Source organism: Lepisma saccharinum, chromosome 13 (genome assembly GCF_977018435.1).
Source record: "Lepisma saccharinum chromosome 13, izLepSacc3.1, whole genome shotgun sequence".
Taxonomy (NCBI): domain Eukaryota; kingdom Metazoa; phylum Arthropoda; class Insecta; order Zygentoma; family Lepismatidae; genus Lepisma; species Lepisma saccharinum.
The window spans coordinates 27,311,408-27,327,540 of NC_139241.1; the positions used below are offsets into that span (position 1 = coordinate 27,311,408).

At 38.1% G+C, this 16,133-nt stretch overlaps 1 protein-coding gene across 1 annotated transcript in view; it reads left to right on the forward strand.

The window, feature by feature from the left end:
• The first annotated feature begins 7,472 nt into the window (after positions 1–7,472).
• Positions 7,473–16,133, forward strand: part of Ak2 (Adenylate kinase 2) — a 50,552-nt gene continuing 41,891 nt past the window's right edge. The window contains exons 1-3 of the mRNA XM_083133978.1: positions 7,473–7,740; positions 12,095–12,212; positions 13,536–13,654. Of these exons, the coding sequence (XP_082990104.1) occupies positions 7,633–7,740; positions 12,095–12,212; positions 13,536–13,654 (345 nt within the window). The 5' untranslated portion in view covers positions 7,473–7,632. The remainder of the gene's footprint in view (positions 7,741–12,094; positions 12,213–13,535; positions 13,655–16,133) is intronic.

Sequence of the window (16,133 nt, forward strand, 5' to 3'; positions counted from 1 at the left end):
AAAATCATCGAATATTCTGTTCATGAACTTCCTTATGAACATAAACATTAGCCTTGTCACTGTGAAGGACTTTTAATTCAATGGAAGCGTCACACTGTAAATTGTTCGCGACAACCATTCATAATGCACAGCTCTTCATGGATGTATCCGATTAAAATAATGTGCAATGGCATGTGAACGTCTCTCCATAGACCATAGACGTCACTTTGATCTCGATGCATTACCGAAGCGCTAAACAAATTTTAAGGCATTTTTCTAACACCTCGAAAAGGAGCAAATTGGTACAAGAATTCAGTCATAACTTTTTACTGGTTAAAGATAAATTCTAGCCCATTTTGATATGTCGCACGACCCCCTTCCCATTTAAAATTCTGAAGTTGAATTCAAGATGGCGGACATCAAGATGGCCGCCGACCGTGTGGGTGGCGTCAATGTGGTTCCCCCTTGGCCTGATAACGATTGGTCATCACCATTTCCATGTTGCGCGCTGCAGTGGCCTTGTACTGGGGGTGTTAAGTGACTTATTGAGCCACCCTGTATATATACACACATTCATACAGTGGCGTAGCAACAGACCGCGAGGCTCCCATCCGTTCGTTAAATTTGAAATCTCAATGTAAATCGATACTAAATGTTCATGGATACGTCAGCAATTTATCATATTTAAATTATAATAATAGATTACTGACGAAAATTATATTTAATAATTTCACTCTCCCGTAAAGTGTATTTGGAGAAGATGAAATCTGAAGCTGTAGGGCATGCCCGTACTCAACGGAAGCATCATGGGGGCCATGACCCCCCCCCCCTTGAACTATGAATTATTATAATGTGGAGATATAAAAACGTACGAAAATAACATTGACAATTTTTCAGGTTGTGCAACAATTTCGATTTCGTCCTTGCATATAGGAATGGGTTGTCTGAGGAGGGAGAGTCAGGCTCCAGAAGTTTGCAGTCTGCAACATTGAGTAATTTTTGTTTTAGAACCATTGATACAAGGCTAAAAGACATTCCCATTTAGTCTGGACAGTCCATTCATATTACGCCCATGATTTGACGTATTCATTCAAATTATAACGTTTAACTAGAATTTATAACCAGAGAAAAGCAGAATATTTTAATTTCATTACGCACAAAAATTAGCCTCTTCCATATTTTTCCTCACTTCCATTTAGGCTATTAGGTCTATATTTTTCGTATCAACCGCTCGGGACGCAAGGGCACTTTAGACGCGAGGCCCCGAGCGGTCGCCCACTTCGCCCACCCCTTGCTACGCCACTATATATATATAGTCTTGGAAAGAAAAGGAGCAAGGGCCTCCTCGGTGGCGCATGGTAGCATCGTCGCCTTGTAATCAAGGGCTTCCGGGTTCGATACCCGATGGATGCTCATAGAGGTTCGGATCTTACTTTCAACTGTAAAACCAGTCCCGATTAGGTATATCATGTATACAGTTCATACCGGAATCGAATCCGGTATCTCTTAGTTCAAGGCGACTGCGTTAAGCACTATTCTGAAGGGCGGGCCCGAGTCTTCTATGCCATCTGATTGTTCACTTGGGAAATGATGACGATAAGAAATTATATGCACACGTCTAATTTCTTAAAATTAATCTTATTTGTGTGTGGAAAACTGATATCTGATGTCACTGGATAAAACAAAGTTCGCACACGCTCAAATGATTACGCTCTTGTCTTTGAGCCTGCCCGAGTTCAATTCCCGATGGAGGCACATAGTTGTTCGGATCTCACTTTAAACTGTAGGTCCAGTCCCGATTAGCCTTACTGTGCATAAAGTGGACTTAAAACACCAGTTCAATTAATCAATCAATCGAAAGGTTCAAGGTTCGATCCCTGGTGGTCAGGCCGGTAGACAGAATTCGATTTCGGAAGGTGGCTTATCCCTTATCGGCAGCCGCTATCTAAAGACGAAAAGGTTGGGGGGAGGAGTAAATGCGCTGAAGATGAATTTCTATTTGGTATATTGCAACTTACCATATACAAGATGTTTAATCCTGTTAATGAAGTAAATTTAATTACTACTACACAATATTAAAATCAAATATTTGTAGGATTTCTGGAAAGGACTGCAGCCCCCGAGCCCCTTCCCTGCGTATGTGCCTGCTTGTATTAGTTCGAAACTTTTTATGCTGTTCCAACATCGTGAGGACAATTTGGGATGTACTTGAAAGCGATATGGAAGCAAATTCTGCTCTCGAAACTATATGGGACTCTATGAGATGACCACGCGCAACCGAATGAAAGAACTCTTCGCAGACCTTGTCCCTTAATATTAATTTGACTGACTAACTGTAAGTATTTCTCGGCCTCCTCGATGACTCAGTGGTAGCATCGCCGCCTTGTAATCAAGGGTTCCCGGGTTCGATACCCAGTGGAGGCACATAGTGGTTCAGATCTCCGATTAGCCTTACTGTGCATACAGTGGACTTAAAACACGAACTCGATAATTGGAAGGTTTTAGAAGAACTAAACATAGCTTTTTATGCATTGTACAACTTTGTTTCTTTTCACCCTACTTTCACAGTTTTTCTTCCTAAGAATTCCACTGAGTATAACACGCTACGAAACCAGAGGTCCAAGGTTCGGACATTGGACAGGTATGGTTGTATTATGTCTGTCCCATCGCCATTCCTTCGGCTCATCATTCATCCTCATAGTCGCATTTAACTCAGGATTAGCAGGAGGGTTGAGTGCATGTGAGAAGAACCGCTATGTCATTCATTCCCGAGCCGAAAAAGGGACAAGCAATAGAATTCTGTTCTTGGAATTTGAAACTCATGGGGATATCTTTTCTGAACCATAAAATAATTAAGCCAGAAAGTTCTAGCTACCCGTAGCTAAATCTTCCTGTTTGTGTCGTCCTTTCGGCGCCCATGGTGCCAGTGCAGGACCAGATGAAGAGAAAGTGCGGGTTTTGGAGGGATCCTGGATCTGGTGTGCAGCAGAGAGGAAAAGTGAATTTTCAATAGGCCTCACACTTCCCTGACCGGGGCGGACCACAAAACCATTAACTGCATCATCTGCCAATACATCTGTTTGTGTTCAACAAGAAAGAAAGTTGGAAATAAGAAAGAGATGCCTTGCTTGGGTTCGTGCTACTGAAAACTGAAAATTTGTTTCAAACTGCAAACAAAATTTACTGAAGAATTATTTTGCAATATTTGTAATCAAAGTAAAATTTCCAGAAAATACAGAACAGTTTCCTGGGGCCACGTGGGGTTTGCCGGGGCCAGTGCCCCCGCGTGCCCCATCTTAACGACGTCCCTGCCTAGAACCCATTTACACTTGCTGATTTTCTCTCCCGGATGTGGAATGAATTTATTTACAATACTTGGACCATTAACAACCCTGGGATTGTTAAAGATTAGGGAACGCATACATTCTAATCCCGTTATAGGACCGGAACCTTTTGTCTCGCACAATCTAAATTCGTACCAAGTTGCGAATTGTTTCATTTCAATACGGAACTTTGACCCTATTTAAACTGATACGGAAAAAAATGTTCGTTGACCCTATTTAAATTCTTCAGGAAATAAGGTTCCTGGACTGAAATTAAATTCATCTGGGAAAATATTCCTGGGCCGAATTGAAAACTTTACAAATTGAAAGGTTCATTACGGTCCAGAACCCATTTACGTTTGCTGATTTTCTCTCCTGGACCGGAATTGAATTTATTTAAAATTCCTGGACCTTTAACAACTCTGGCCTCCACCCGCAAATGCAGACGCTGTGGCTGCTGCTTAGTGCTTAGGCGGGAAAGTTGACTAGACATACAAATAAAATTTATCCAAAGGTCTATAGCGATTAATAGTTGCTTACATAATAATATCGTGAAATACGGAGAGCCAAATTACTTATCAAGCATTTTCATTTATATGCCTATCCTAGTGGGAGCGAAAATCTTTTACTCTTGCTGGTGAACTCGGTTCCTGCAAATTCGAGATGGCATTTTCTAATTTATATTTCTATTTGGGCCGACAACTCCGTGTTGAAAGTCCCATGCTCGAATCCCGGCCTGAGAATGTGTCTTCTTTGTGATGGTCCTATCATGAAGTTAATCTTAACTCATTCTCATCTTCACGATTAGCCAAAAAGTGTCAGAAAAGTGAAGTAAAATGAACCAAGTCAATCAATAATTACTATTTCGTTATTTTACGCCGCTTCCTCCCTCTTGTGTTAAATGCGACGATGAGACTGAATGATGATCCGAAGGAATAGCGATGCGAGACATGATGCAACCACACCTGTCCAAGGTCCGAACCTTGGACCTCTGGTTTCGTAGTGCGTCATTCTCATGCTTCGGGAGTGGAATCCTTTGAATTAAAAACTATAAAAGTAGGGTGAAAGAAAACAACATTGTACTGTGCAAAAAAGCCATGTTTAGGTTCTCTAAAGAAAACTACAGTTATTCAGTATTAATGTTGAAGGACAAAGCCTCCGAAGTGTTTTTCCATTCGGTGACGCGTGGTCATCACATCGAGTCCCATCTAGCTTTGAGAGTGGGATTCGCTTACATATTGATTTCAAGTAGCTTCCCAATTGTCCTCACGATGTTAGGCCATCACAGAAATTTTGGAGTTCCTACCAGGGATCGAACCTTGAAAGACTAGAGAGCAATAATTTGAGCGCGCGGGAATTTTGTTGTTTCTATTGCCATCATATATTCAGTTTTGCATGCGCAAAGAAGATTACTTTTAAGAAACTAGATGTGTGCATAAAATTTCATATATATCGTCATCATTCTCCAATGTGAACAGTACGACGCCACAAAAAACTCGTGCATGTCCAATAGAATAAAGGCCGCCGGACTCGATTCTGGTATAAGCAATATAGATGGGATGCCTATCTTGAACTCATTGCACAAACATTTCATTTTCGCACCGTTGTCATACTTGTACGTACACCTGATACCAGCACCCTTTTATATCTAAACCCACGGAAGAGAGTTTTCTCTACTTCTCAATTTTCTTCGAGCAAATTTACAAATCTAAGGAGTAAGGACTAATGACATTGTTCTTGGTGTCTCAAAAATATAACATAAGAAAAATACATTGAATTTTAAAGACTGTCTAGATGCCATTAAGGTAATAAGTTCATTCTGCATTTAGATTCCCGAATAATGGCCGTGGATTTCGCGAGTCTATATCCGTAAATTTTTGGGGGCTACAGGAGAAAATAATGTTCTCTTCCAACAAGATTATATATATATATACATACATACTGTACATATACATATGTAGGCCTATATGGTATATTAATAGTTTGTTAGTTTTTAATGGTTTGATAGAAAAAAAATCTTAAGTTTTTGCCCCCCCCCCCCGAACTGATCAACCTAGCTACGTCCCTGCTGCTAACTTTGATCCGTCTTAATGGAACACCCTTTATATATTTTGTTCCAAATGGTGCACCTGTTTTAAATTAAGCAGTATACTAACACTAAGCATTATATTTTAAGAAGTGATGTAATTAATGAATATCGAGAATATCGCTCTTGTCTTGCAATGCAGCTCCAGTATAAAACTTCACATTCACGTTAGTAAAGTGCCAAACACGCTTCCTCTCAACACATCATCCTCCTGATTGCGATCCCGAGATATTTAGTCTTTTCCAGCTTCTCTTTTGAGACGTTCGGGGTCGAAAACTTGTGGATACCATATCGCTAAACACAGTCTCCAAAATTTAATGTTCGAACTCTCTCTCCACTACAGAAATCTCTCGACAATCTAAGATTTAACACTTTATCAAGAGCTTCCTATCTACCCTTTAAATTTAATACTCAATCCTACCACCAAAATTTCCATGCCAATTTTAGACTTATTATTGATATTGAAGAGTGGATATTGCCTTCTCCAAAACATTAATTCTCAGTCTCCACACCAGAATTTCCGCAACAATCTAAGACAATAGTAATACCATATGGTAATACACAAGAATTGGATTCCCCCTCAATTTAATGCTCAACCCCCTTCTAACTAAAATACCCGCCATAATCTGAGACCTAGAGTTGGATACTGCCCCCCCTAACAATTCATTCAGAATCCCCCTAGAACCCACATGTCAATTAAGACCTAATATGCTAGAGTTGGATATTTCTCTACACTCCTTCGGTAATACTCTTAAACATTTTCTTTTGTTCTTCTAATGGATTAAATATGGTGCATTTAAGGTGCAAAATATTTATATATATTTTGGAAAAATATATAAATGTTGAATTTTATATTATTTGAATGGAAAAAATCCCCCCAAAAAATCTGGATGGCGCAACTTGCGCCATAATCCCACCCTGTGGGCACCCCTGAGGAAATGTCAAATTATTGAAAAAAATCATCAGAATTATATGTCAGCAAAGTGTTGGTACTTTAATGATGAAATTATGAGTAATGGCAAATGAATTGCCATTTTTTTGCAGTGTCCTCTTTTTTTATGACTTTGTCCTCCTTTTTCACCATGCTCTGTCCTCTTATTTACATGTATGTGTTTGGTTACCCTACGCATAATGTCATTTCATATTATTGCCTAGGTCTTATTCCTTGCTTTTTACCTATTATTCTACTGCAAATTGTTGATAGAACCAAGGTATGGACATTGGACAATTAAAAATGAAGATATTTCCCGTAAGCTTCCATTGTTACGCGAGCCTCGTCGCTTGACAAACCCCCTTGTTCACGTCTGAGCTCGTTGCGCCGTGTCTCGCTCGGAATGCTCTTCCCTTCAGTCTCCCATATCGCACAACGCGAGACCACTACACTAAATGCCTAAGTTGATATGTTAGGCTTCTTAGGTTTAGTTCTCTTAGCATAAATAATACATTTTATATGTATTTATGTTAAGGAAACCAAACCTAACAACGTTGGCATTCCTCGTCTGACGTCAGAACACGAAGTTGGTCTCGCGTTGTGCAATAAAGGAGACCCGTGTCATGGCGGACGGATTTTTCTCGGCCTTGAAAGTCCTTCTGCCACTCTTTATATTCTAACTCGTAGTTCTTCGACAATACAAACATCGTGTCCATCACCACACGTTTTTCGAAGCACGAGGACAAAAATATGTTCTCAAATTTCGGCTGTCAGCATAATTTCATGGCAAAAAAATAACTTCGTGATTGTTGCTCTGGTAATGCGGATGTACCAGGTTGTAAGAGAAAAACAAAACAAAAAGAAACATATACACACTTGTCTGTGTCAAATGTGATGATCTGGGCTTCGGTGATTACAGCTTTTTCTCATTGCACAACGCGAGACCAACTTCGTGTTCTGACGTCAGATAATAACTCTTCATATTGTTAGTTTAGGTCTGTTACGTTTGATTTTCTTAGCATAAATACAAGGAAAATATATTATTTATGCTAAGAGATCTAAACCAAACAACTTAGGCACTTAGCTTAACGTAACAATGACAAACTTTCACGCTGACGTCAGAACACAAGGTGCTTTCGTGTTGTGCAATAAGGGAGACTCTTTAATCTGTGGTTCTCCGGCATCTGGTAAAGTGCCACCCTACACTTGTGGAGGATAATTTTCTTTTTTTGAAAAGTAAAGTCTATCTGGTGTTGGAATTAAGCGAAAGTGTAGCTGAAAGTATTCAGTAGAGCAAGTCAAATTCAGAAATTATGCCTCCTGTAACAGCACCAGCACCGAAAGATATACCTGAACCACAACAAAAAACGGGTATAAATGCAGTTCTGCTCGGACCACCTGGTTCGGGCAAAGGAACTCAGGTTAGTATGTTACATAATAGAATTATACAACTGATCGTTATATTCCATATACATGAATGCTACATCTAGTTTGTATATTTATGCCCAGTTATGAAACAAGTGTCTGCTGTAACATCATTCGCACATACAAACACAAACAAATCTTACGTTGTTTGTAGGAATGTGCGGGACATTTAAAACTTTTATTATCGCGATGTTTGATTTTCGGAATGGGAGAATGTTCGAAATTTCCCAACGATTGTTTTACTTTTTTTGGTAACACTTTACTATACCAGAGACGGATTTCTTCAAATTTACAGGAGAAAGTACTTACACAAATCATTTTCTGTAGCGTTGTTAATGTTCGGGAATGTAGTTTTGATCCATTTTAATGCGAATGCATGTGGTTTTCTACGAAAATCTCTTTCCGACGCGCTATTGCTGCTGCTGCTATTTGCTTTCTGCACGAGAGCAGAATACGCTCTTGTATTGTCCCTATATGCTAAATTGAATGAAAGGAGTGGTAATGAAACCTAACCTAACAGGCCTAACCTAACCTAGTAGGCATACCTCGTCCCCGTGAGGGTTCGTGGGGCTATCGTGAATTTTTGGGCTACCCGTGGATGGTTTGTGGGAAATAAGGAACAACAGTAAGTACTCGTTAATGTAAGAAATATACATTATTTTCGTTAGAAATTCATTATTTCACCTAAAGAAATGTTCCGCAATGTAGAATAGTACGTTAGCAATGTAAAAAATTGCGAAATAAGTCATTGATAGGTGTCTCCGGTATAGTAAAGTAGTACCTTTCAATATAAATAACTTTTGGAACGACTTGAGATGACCGGACCCCTCTCCGATTTTCTTCATATTTGGCATACTCACTAATTGAGGCCTCCTAATGACGAATCTGAAGTTAAAAGTTGTCGGAAACGTCTAGAAATTGCAAAATAAGGCGTTAGTTTTCGGAATGAAAACTGTTGTCGGAAACGTCTAGAAATTGCAAAATAAGGCGTTAGTTTTCGGAATGAAAACTGTCGATTTTCGCGAAATTTTTTGTTTCACAACCAAATACTACCACGACACCACATTTTAACTATGTTTGCCTAACCTAACCGAACTAACCTAACCACGTGCCAATGGTTCGCAATTATTTCCAATTTCTAGATCCTGATACTACCACAACACCAAATTCTAACTATGTTTGCCTAACCGAAACTAACCTAACCACGTGCCAATGGTTCGTGGGGCTAGCGCCAATGGTTCGCAATTTCTAGACGTGACCGACAAATTTTAACTTCGGATTTGTGATTAGGAGGCCTCAATTAGTGAGCATGTCAAATATAAAGAATATCAGAAAGGGGTCCGGTCATCTCAAGTCATACCTAACTTTTTTTCGAGTCCAAACAGGGCTCGTTACTTTAAGGAAGGTTCAAATTTCATGTGACAAGATTTCCAAATTCTACGATAATTAGTCTTTGTGCTAGGAGAAATCATAAAACAATCGGAACCGTTACCGAAAAGGAAAGGAACTTGGGCCCGAGTTTCAATTGTTTAATTTGAAACTAATAATGGTGCACAAACATGTTTTACATGGTTTGATTTCAATTCATGATGTTAACACATATTTTGGAAGAAATCTTAATTTGAGTAAATTATCGGTAACAGTGTGGTATAGGGAAAACACATTTCTTCAAATTTATAGGAAAAACTACTTACGGAACTGAGTTTCTGTAGACTTTTGAAAGCTCGTGGAAGTGTTGTCTCCCTTTGTTCAACTTATTCGGCCGGTAAATCATGTATTTTTCGACATTAATGTCACTCCGATGCACAAAAGCTCTTGCCTCCATTACGTTCGACTATGTGAACCAAATGTTCCGTGCATTCAATGACGTAACCCCCGGTCAGTGTTTGCAAACTCGCCATTGTGTTGCCAGAACATGACAATTTTAACTATGTTTGCCTAACCTCACAGAACCTAACCTAACCTTGCGTGCATGGTTCATGGGGCAATTTATGAATGGTTTGTGGTGCTATCCGTGCATGGTTCGTGGTACTATCCGTGCATGGTTTGTGGTGCTATCCGTGCATGGTTCGTGGGGCTATTTATGAATGGTTCGTGGAGCTATTTATGAATGGTTTGTGGGGCTATCCATGACTATGTTAGGCTAACTATGTTTGTCTAACCTCACAGAACCTAACCTAACCTTGCGTGCATGGTACGTGGGGCAATTTATGAATGGTTTGTGTATTTATGAATTGTGTGTGGGGCTACACGTGCATGGTTCGTGGGGTTTTCAAACCCAGAAAAAAATACAAAATGAGTTACACGAAAGTAGGTATTTTTCGGTGAAGAAGGTTGCAACACTGCAAACCCACTGATCATCGACAACGCTAGTCAAGATTTCTCCGCCATATTGTGTGTGAGAGGAACAAACAATAATTACTCGATATGTGGAAAATTGAAGCTATTTTCGTGAAAAAAGTGAAATCCCACCTTAAACAATGGTTCGCAATGCATAATAGGTAAGTACGAATGGTAAAAAATGACTAAATGAACGAGTGAAATGTGTTTTCCCTATACCATACTGTTACCGAATTATCAAATAAAATGTAATAAGTAGTTGCATAATAAAAATAAGTAGGGATAATCAAACCAAGAACCTTCGTCACATGAAACAGATACATACACTGGGTCACCAAATGACTTGTTAGTCATACAAGGGGTCCCAGGTTTGATACCCAGTGAGGTCCATAGTGGTTTGGATTCCATTTTAAACTATAGGCCCAGTCCCGATTAGCCTATGTGTGCATAAAGTGGACTTAAAACAACAAATCAATCAATCAATATCTTAACCTCGCTTCAAAACTTTGAACTTCTTTTTCTTGTAAGTTCCTGGCTAGTGTGTAACTTGGCATATCAATACCTATGGGGTGCTCCACACGAAGTCCTGGCTGCTTGTGTCCTCATCTGCCAGTGCTAATGTCTGCTTCGGTATGATTGCACAATATAGAGAATGTCTACAATTCCTTTCATACTTCTCATACTCACTAAATCTGCAGTCCTGGTAACGTATCTAAAGTTCAGAAGTGGGGGTCACATAGAAAAATTGCACACTTACATCTATATATGTTGGAAAATTAAGTTTTTCATTACCGCTATCATTGTCCATACATACAGATAACGACCATGTTTGATGATATGAACAAGTGATGTTTGGCATTCGTTGTGCTGTCTACAGCATTGCCACACTGTTCTTTCGTTACTTGCAGAGCATTAGTTGTTGCTTCATTGAAGCATGGCATTCGGAGTGTTTGAGCATTCTTCTAGAAAAATGGCGTTTCACAGAGTGAGGAAGCTCGTGCTACAAAACTTATGTTTTGTGAAAATATGTGCTCATTGGCAAAAGATTTAACTGATATCCCCACGAAACTATTTCCGGTAAGGTTAGGGTAAGAAAGTATCTTGATTTTCGTTAATATTTGGTAGATTAACTAATTTTGCCCTTCTGATCGGTACATTATGAACGGGTAGCCGCACGAACCATGCACGGGTAGCCCCACAAACCATTTCCGGTTAGGTTAGGTTAAGCAAGCTTAGTTACAATTTTGTTCGTAAAGAATGTTATGTGATTCAGCTTTAAAAAAAAAATTCTCAATTTACATCAGCTTTTTTCGCAATTTCGAGACGTGATCCCTGAATTTTAACAACAGATTCGTGATTAAAAGGTCAAATTTAGTTAGTATACGAAATTGGAGACATTCTCTATATTCTGTATTCACTCCATCTGCTTCTGCTGGGTGGGTCCCTAGTCACATGGGAATACAGGGAATGAAGCAGAAGATGTAGATGGCAACGTTCTGTTGGGCAATGACAAGTGGGTTTTATCAAATGTTTTTAGATTTTTCTGAAGAGCTGGTGTCTTCCACTGTCTGTGAGGAAACTTTTAATACATTCTGACTTTTTAATATGTTGTTTGTCTTGTGCAGGTCTTGAATCTTTTCCAAGAGGCTTTTTGCACCCCTTGTTTTAAATTTTTAAGTAAGAATTTTGAAATGGGATATTTCCCAGTATACATTGAAGGGTGCAAAATGGCCTAATGTGCCAATGCACCCAACAATTTTAATTCAATCACTCAAACTCAATTCCCCAACCCATAAGATCTGTTAGGCATCCTGCAATAAACTGATGTTACATTTGGACACCACTCTAGAGAAATATTCAAAAGTAGAACAATAGTATGTAATTTGACATGAAATTTCCATTACATCATATCTGGTGTACGTTTTGATAATTCAGGTGAACAAGTTAAGTAATGTTCAATTTTTGTTTCTTCTTTCTTGAAGTTTGTACATTTTTTTTATTTTGTTTCAGGCACCGAAGATCAAGGAAAGATATTCTGTGTGCCATTTAGCTACTGGAGATATGCTGAGATCTGAAGTAGCATCGGGATCTCGTTTGGGAAAGAAAGTGAAGCAGACTATGGATTCAGGTAACCAGAATGAGCATTTCCGCTAGAACATGAAACTCTTTTCAAAACCATTCATTTTGCCGATAATGATACAAAACTGAGGTGTGCAAATTATCTCACCAGTGATATTTGTTTTGGTTCTTGAGAAATATGCCTTCAAATGTTGTTGAAATTCACATCCTATGTCACTGAAGTAGAAAGACACTCTGATTGGCGTGATGCTACCAGTCATGAAGGCATGCAGCTCACTTTGTAAACTTAGCATGAGCCCATAATGTGAAAGTGACATTGAAGAAAGTAATTAATTATTGTGTAAAATACAAGTCACTTAAAAGTTGCAATATAAAAACGTGTGGCCCATTTCTTGTAGATGCATTATGTGCAAAGAGTCACAACATTTTGTACAATTTATCAACTTGGTACAGGGTTTTGCATTAAACTGAAAGCAAGTGGGCAACAGCCAATGGCTGAAAATGAAATTGCCTTGTTCATTGTCCATACATTGATTCTGACTGGAAGTAAATTGTTGTTAAGTACATTTAGATATGCATTTTGTGGAATTACAATTATTTTTGTCATAATATTTGGTTCACAAATTTCAAAATGAAAATATATTTAGACTGCACTTTCCTTCAGTTAATACATATTTTGCAAATTTAAACATTTTTCCTACTTTGTCTCTTTCCTTGCCACTTTTGGCTAATGAGAAATGACTATAAGGAGTGTTCAAAGGGAGGCTACAGGAGGATACCACCTGAGTCGTATTTCCACAATATGATCATAGAAGCACCCTCCCCGTACACACACACACACACACACACACACACACATACCTAAAAATTTCACAAAGGAGCAGTCATGCCCAGGTGAGGGGTCAAACCTGGAACATTTGATGTTGTGTAGGGATGGTACCAAGAAGAGCATGAATCGAGACTAGACTGACTGGGCTGCAACAATTGAGAGCAGGAGAGAGAGAGAGAGAGCTGGAAAATCAAGGTAAGGTATGATGTTGAAAAAAATATATATAAATCGAATTTAATATGCAACTTCTTTGGACATACCAAACAGATATCTGTCTCACTTTAATGTAATTTTAACTAAATCTTACAAAAATATAATACATGCTATAAAACTTTTGAATGTAAGAAATTTTTATCATTGACAATTCTAGTCTTGTTGTGCTAATTTTGACAAATATTCTTGCATTGGTAGTGTCACATCACTAATTGCAAATACTGGTTTAATTTGTAAGATTATTTATGCATATTTCCAGAAGACTTGATAGGTCTGATAAGTTCTCATACATGCATTAACGTGTATCTTTATCAAAATTCTGTATTACAGGCAAGCTGGTGAGTGATGATATTGTGGTAGATTTGATAGATAGCAACTTGGATCGACCAGAATGTAAAAATGGGTTTTTGTTGGATGGATTTCCTAGGACTGTTCCTCAAGCTGAGAAGGTAAGGGTTACTTTTTACTTTTTCTGTGTGTTGAAAGTGAAGGATGCTGTTTTTATTGTACAGCATAGACACTTCTGGGTTGTAACCATTCCATTGAAAGTTAATGGAATTGTTATACCCCAGAAGTTTCAGTGACTGTATGTAATGTGCATTTTGTTAAAAATACTGTTTTGATATTTAGTTACCAAAATGTTTTCCTTTCTTTAAATTATGTTGTGTGAATAATATCTACTTTGATTAGGTGGTTCATTGTTTTAGAAAACATCATATGAGTGATAACAGTTTTTGACGGTAGAAGGCAACACACCAGGGAACATTTACAAGCGTACGTGAGACTCTTCCTTGCTCCTCTTTGAGCATCTTTGGCACAGAACAGTCTATCTGACAGACGGAAGATTATTACAAGATAAAAGATAACATATGTTGAAGTTGATTCGTTAAAATTTGAGTTGGAAATTTTTATACAAGTAACAGTTTTTCGTAGATTAGTATATCCCATAACATTCGTGACTTGTGTTTGTAGATGCATTTCAAGTCTGAGTATGTGAAATGGCAAATGTGAACTCCACACCTTAAATTTAATATTTCAAATATATATACCGTTTAATTGTATTGAATTAGAATTGTTGGATTCGTTGGAATCACACAGGCCCTTTATATTGTTAATATATTTGCCTTTGTATGTGTGAGGGTGGTGAGAGGTGATATTACGTAAGGTTGAAATAGAGAAAACATCTGCTTGTATTCTTTAATATTTGGAAAGTTTGCCTTGAAAACCGGAAACTATGCTTGAATTTTATGATGGGCTCTGGAGTGGCCACCCTGTATGATTTTTCTCTCAAAACATCCTCCCTTGTGATGTACCATGTGTGAGCACCATTCTTGTGTGTTTTGTAGACCGTCACCTTCATGTGTCTAGGTAGAAGTTTAGATTTCATATACTTCCTGAGTCCGTAGTAGCTTCTGTTAGCTGAGGTTAAGCGTTTCTTTACTTCCACTGTTCTGTCATTCCCTTTATTAATATTGGAACCCAGATTCTTAAAATTACCAACATTTTCCCACAGTCAAATGTTTGGGGAAGTTCTTATTCCTTCCACCATACACATGTACAGTTTTTTTAGGAACGTAGCAGTATGTTAAAATTTCAAATTTTTAATTCTCCTTCTTTTGTTAACTATCATTATTGGGAGACAAAATGTTTAAATTTCACTAGCACTGAGAGACTTCCGATGAGAGGGGGGACTGATTTGATCTATCTGTGACAATTAGGTCTCCACCTATGACTATTTTTTGTGTAGTAATGCACATTTTCAAAGTGTGTGCTTGAAAACCTCCTGTCCGAGAGCCTAGCCAGCAGCCGTCTGCTGAAGGTTGATAGACAGTCAGGGCAATCTTTTACTTTAGAAAGTTTTAGATATATATCTTTACATTTACTAGTTTGTAATATATTGAGAAATCACTTTATAATGATTGTTGTCTTTTACAGCCAGGCTAGTGTATCCAATTAATTTATTTTGCTTTGACCTACTGTTTGGTAGGTCTAGCAGTGCACCAAAATGTATCTTTGTACCTGTGGTAGTTGCTGATATTTGGATAGTTGGCACAGGCAGACAGACATGATTGGCCTATAGTCTTTTTTCGGCTTTGCTGTTTAGTATCCTAAAAATAATTTTTGTTGGTAGATGAGTGACCATCAAAATTAGGTTTACTTGAGCATGAGACTAAAATTGATTGTGATGTATTGGGAGATTTTTTGTCAATATTGCTTTTCAAAATATTAGCCAAGTTGTCTGCCACCCAAGGGTGGACAAAACTAAAAGAAAATTTAGGTGTCAGCACTGTTTTCTTAGGGTCACGTTCTTTTTTGTTTGTTTGCTTTTGTTTTTCAACAAATATGGGCTCAGAAAGCCATGAATCGAACTAAGGTAAAGCTACACATTTTGAAATGTAATCTTAAAACATTTAATTCAGGATCAGATGGGAGTACAGTGGGTTGGGCATTTACCCAATGGTAAGACTGGATTTCATCTTAAATTATGAATGTATATTTTTTGGAGAAATCTATTATTGCTATGCATTCATCATTACAGAGACTTTGGATGTGTGGCTTAATTGATCTATCCAGCATCGTAAGAACCTTGCAAAAGCAAAAATCATTGAATCTACAAAACCAAATTTCAGAAACTTTAGTGGCAACTCATTTGTTCCAACAACTCTGTCACAGTTTTTACATCCGTGATTATGTTTGTTTATAAGAAATATTTTTCTCATCTTCTTCTTCTTCAACAGAATCATCAATTACCATATTTACGCGTGTATAATGCGCGTGCGTGTATAATATGCACCCTCGTTTTTGATGGGGAAAAGCAACAAAAAAATATATCTCGTATATAATGCGCAGTACAATTCAGGTTCCAGAAATGGCTTTCTTAGCGTCGGACTAACATTTACGTATTTCATTTAAAATTAATCAGTAGAT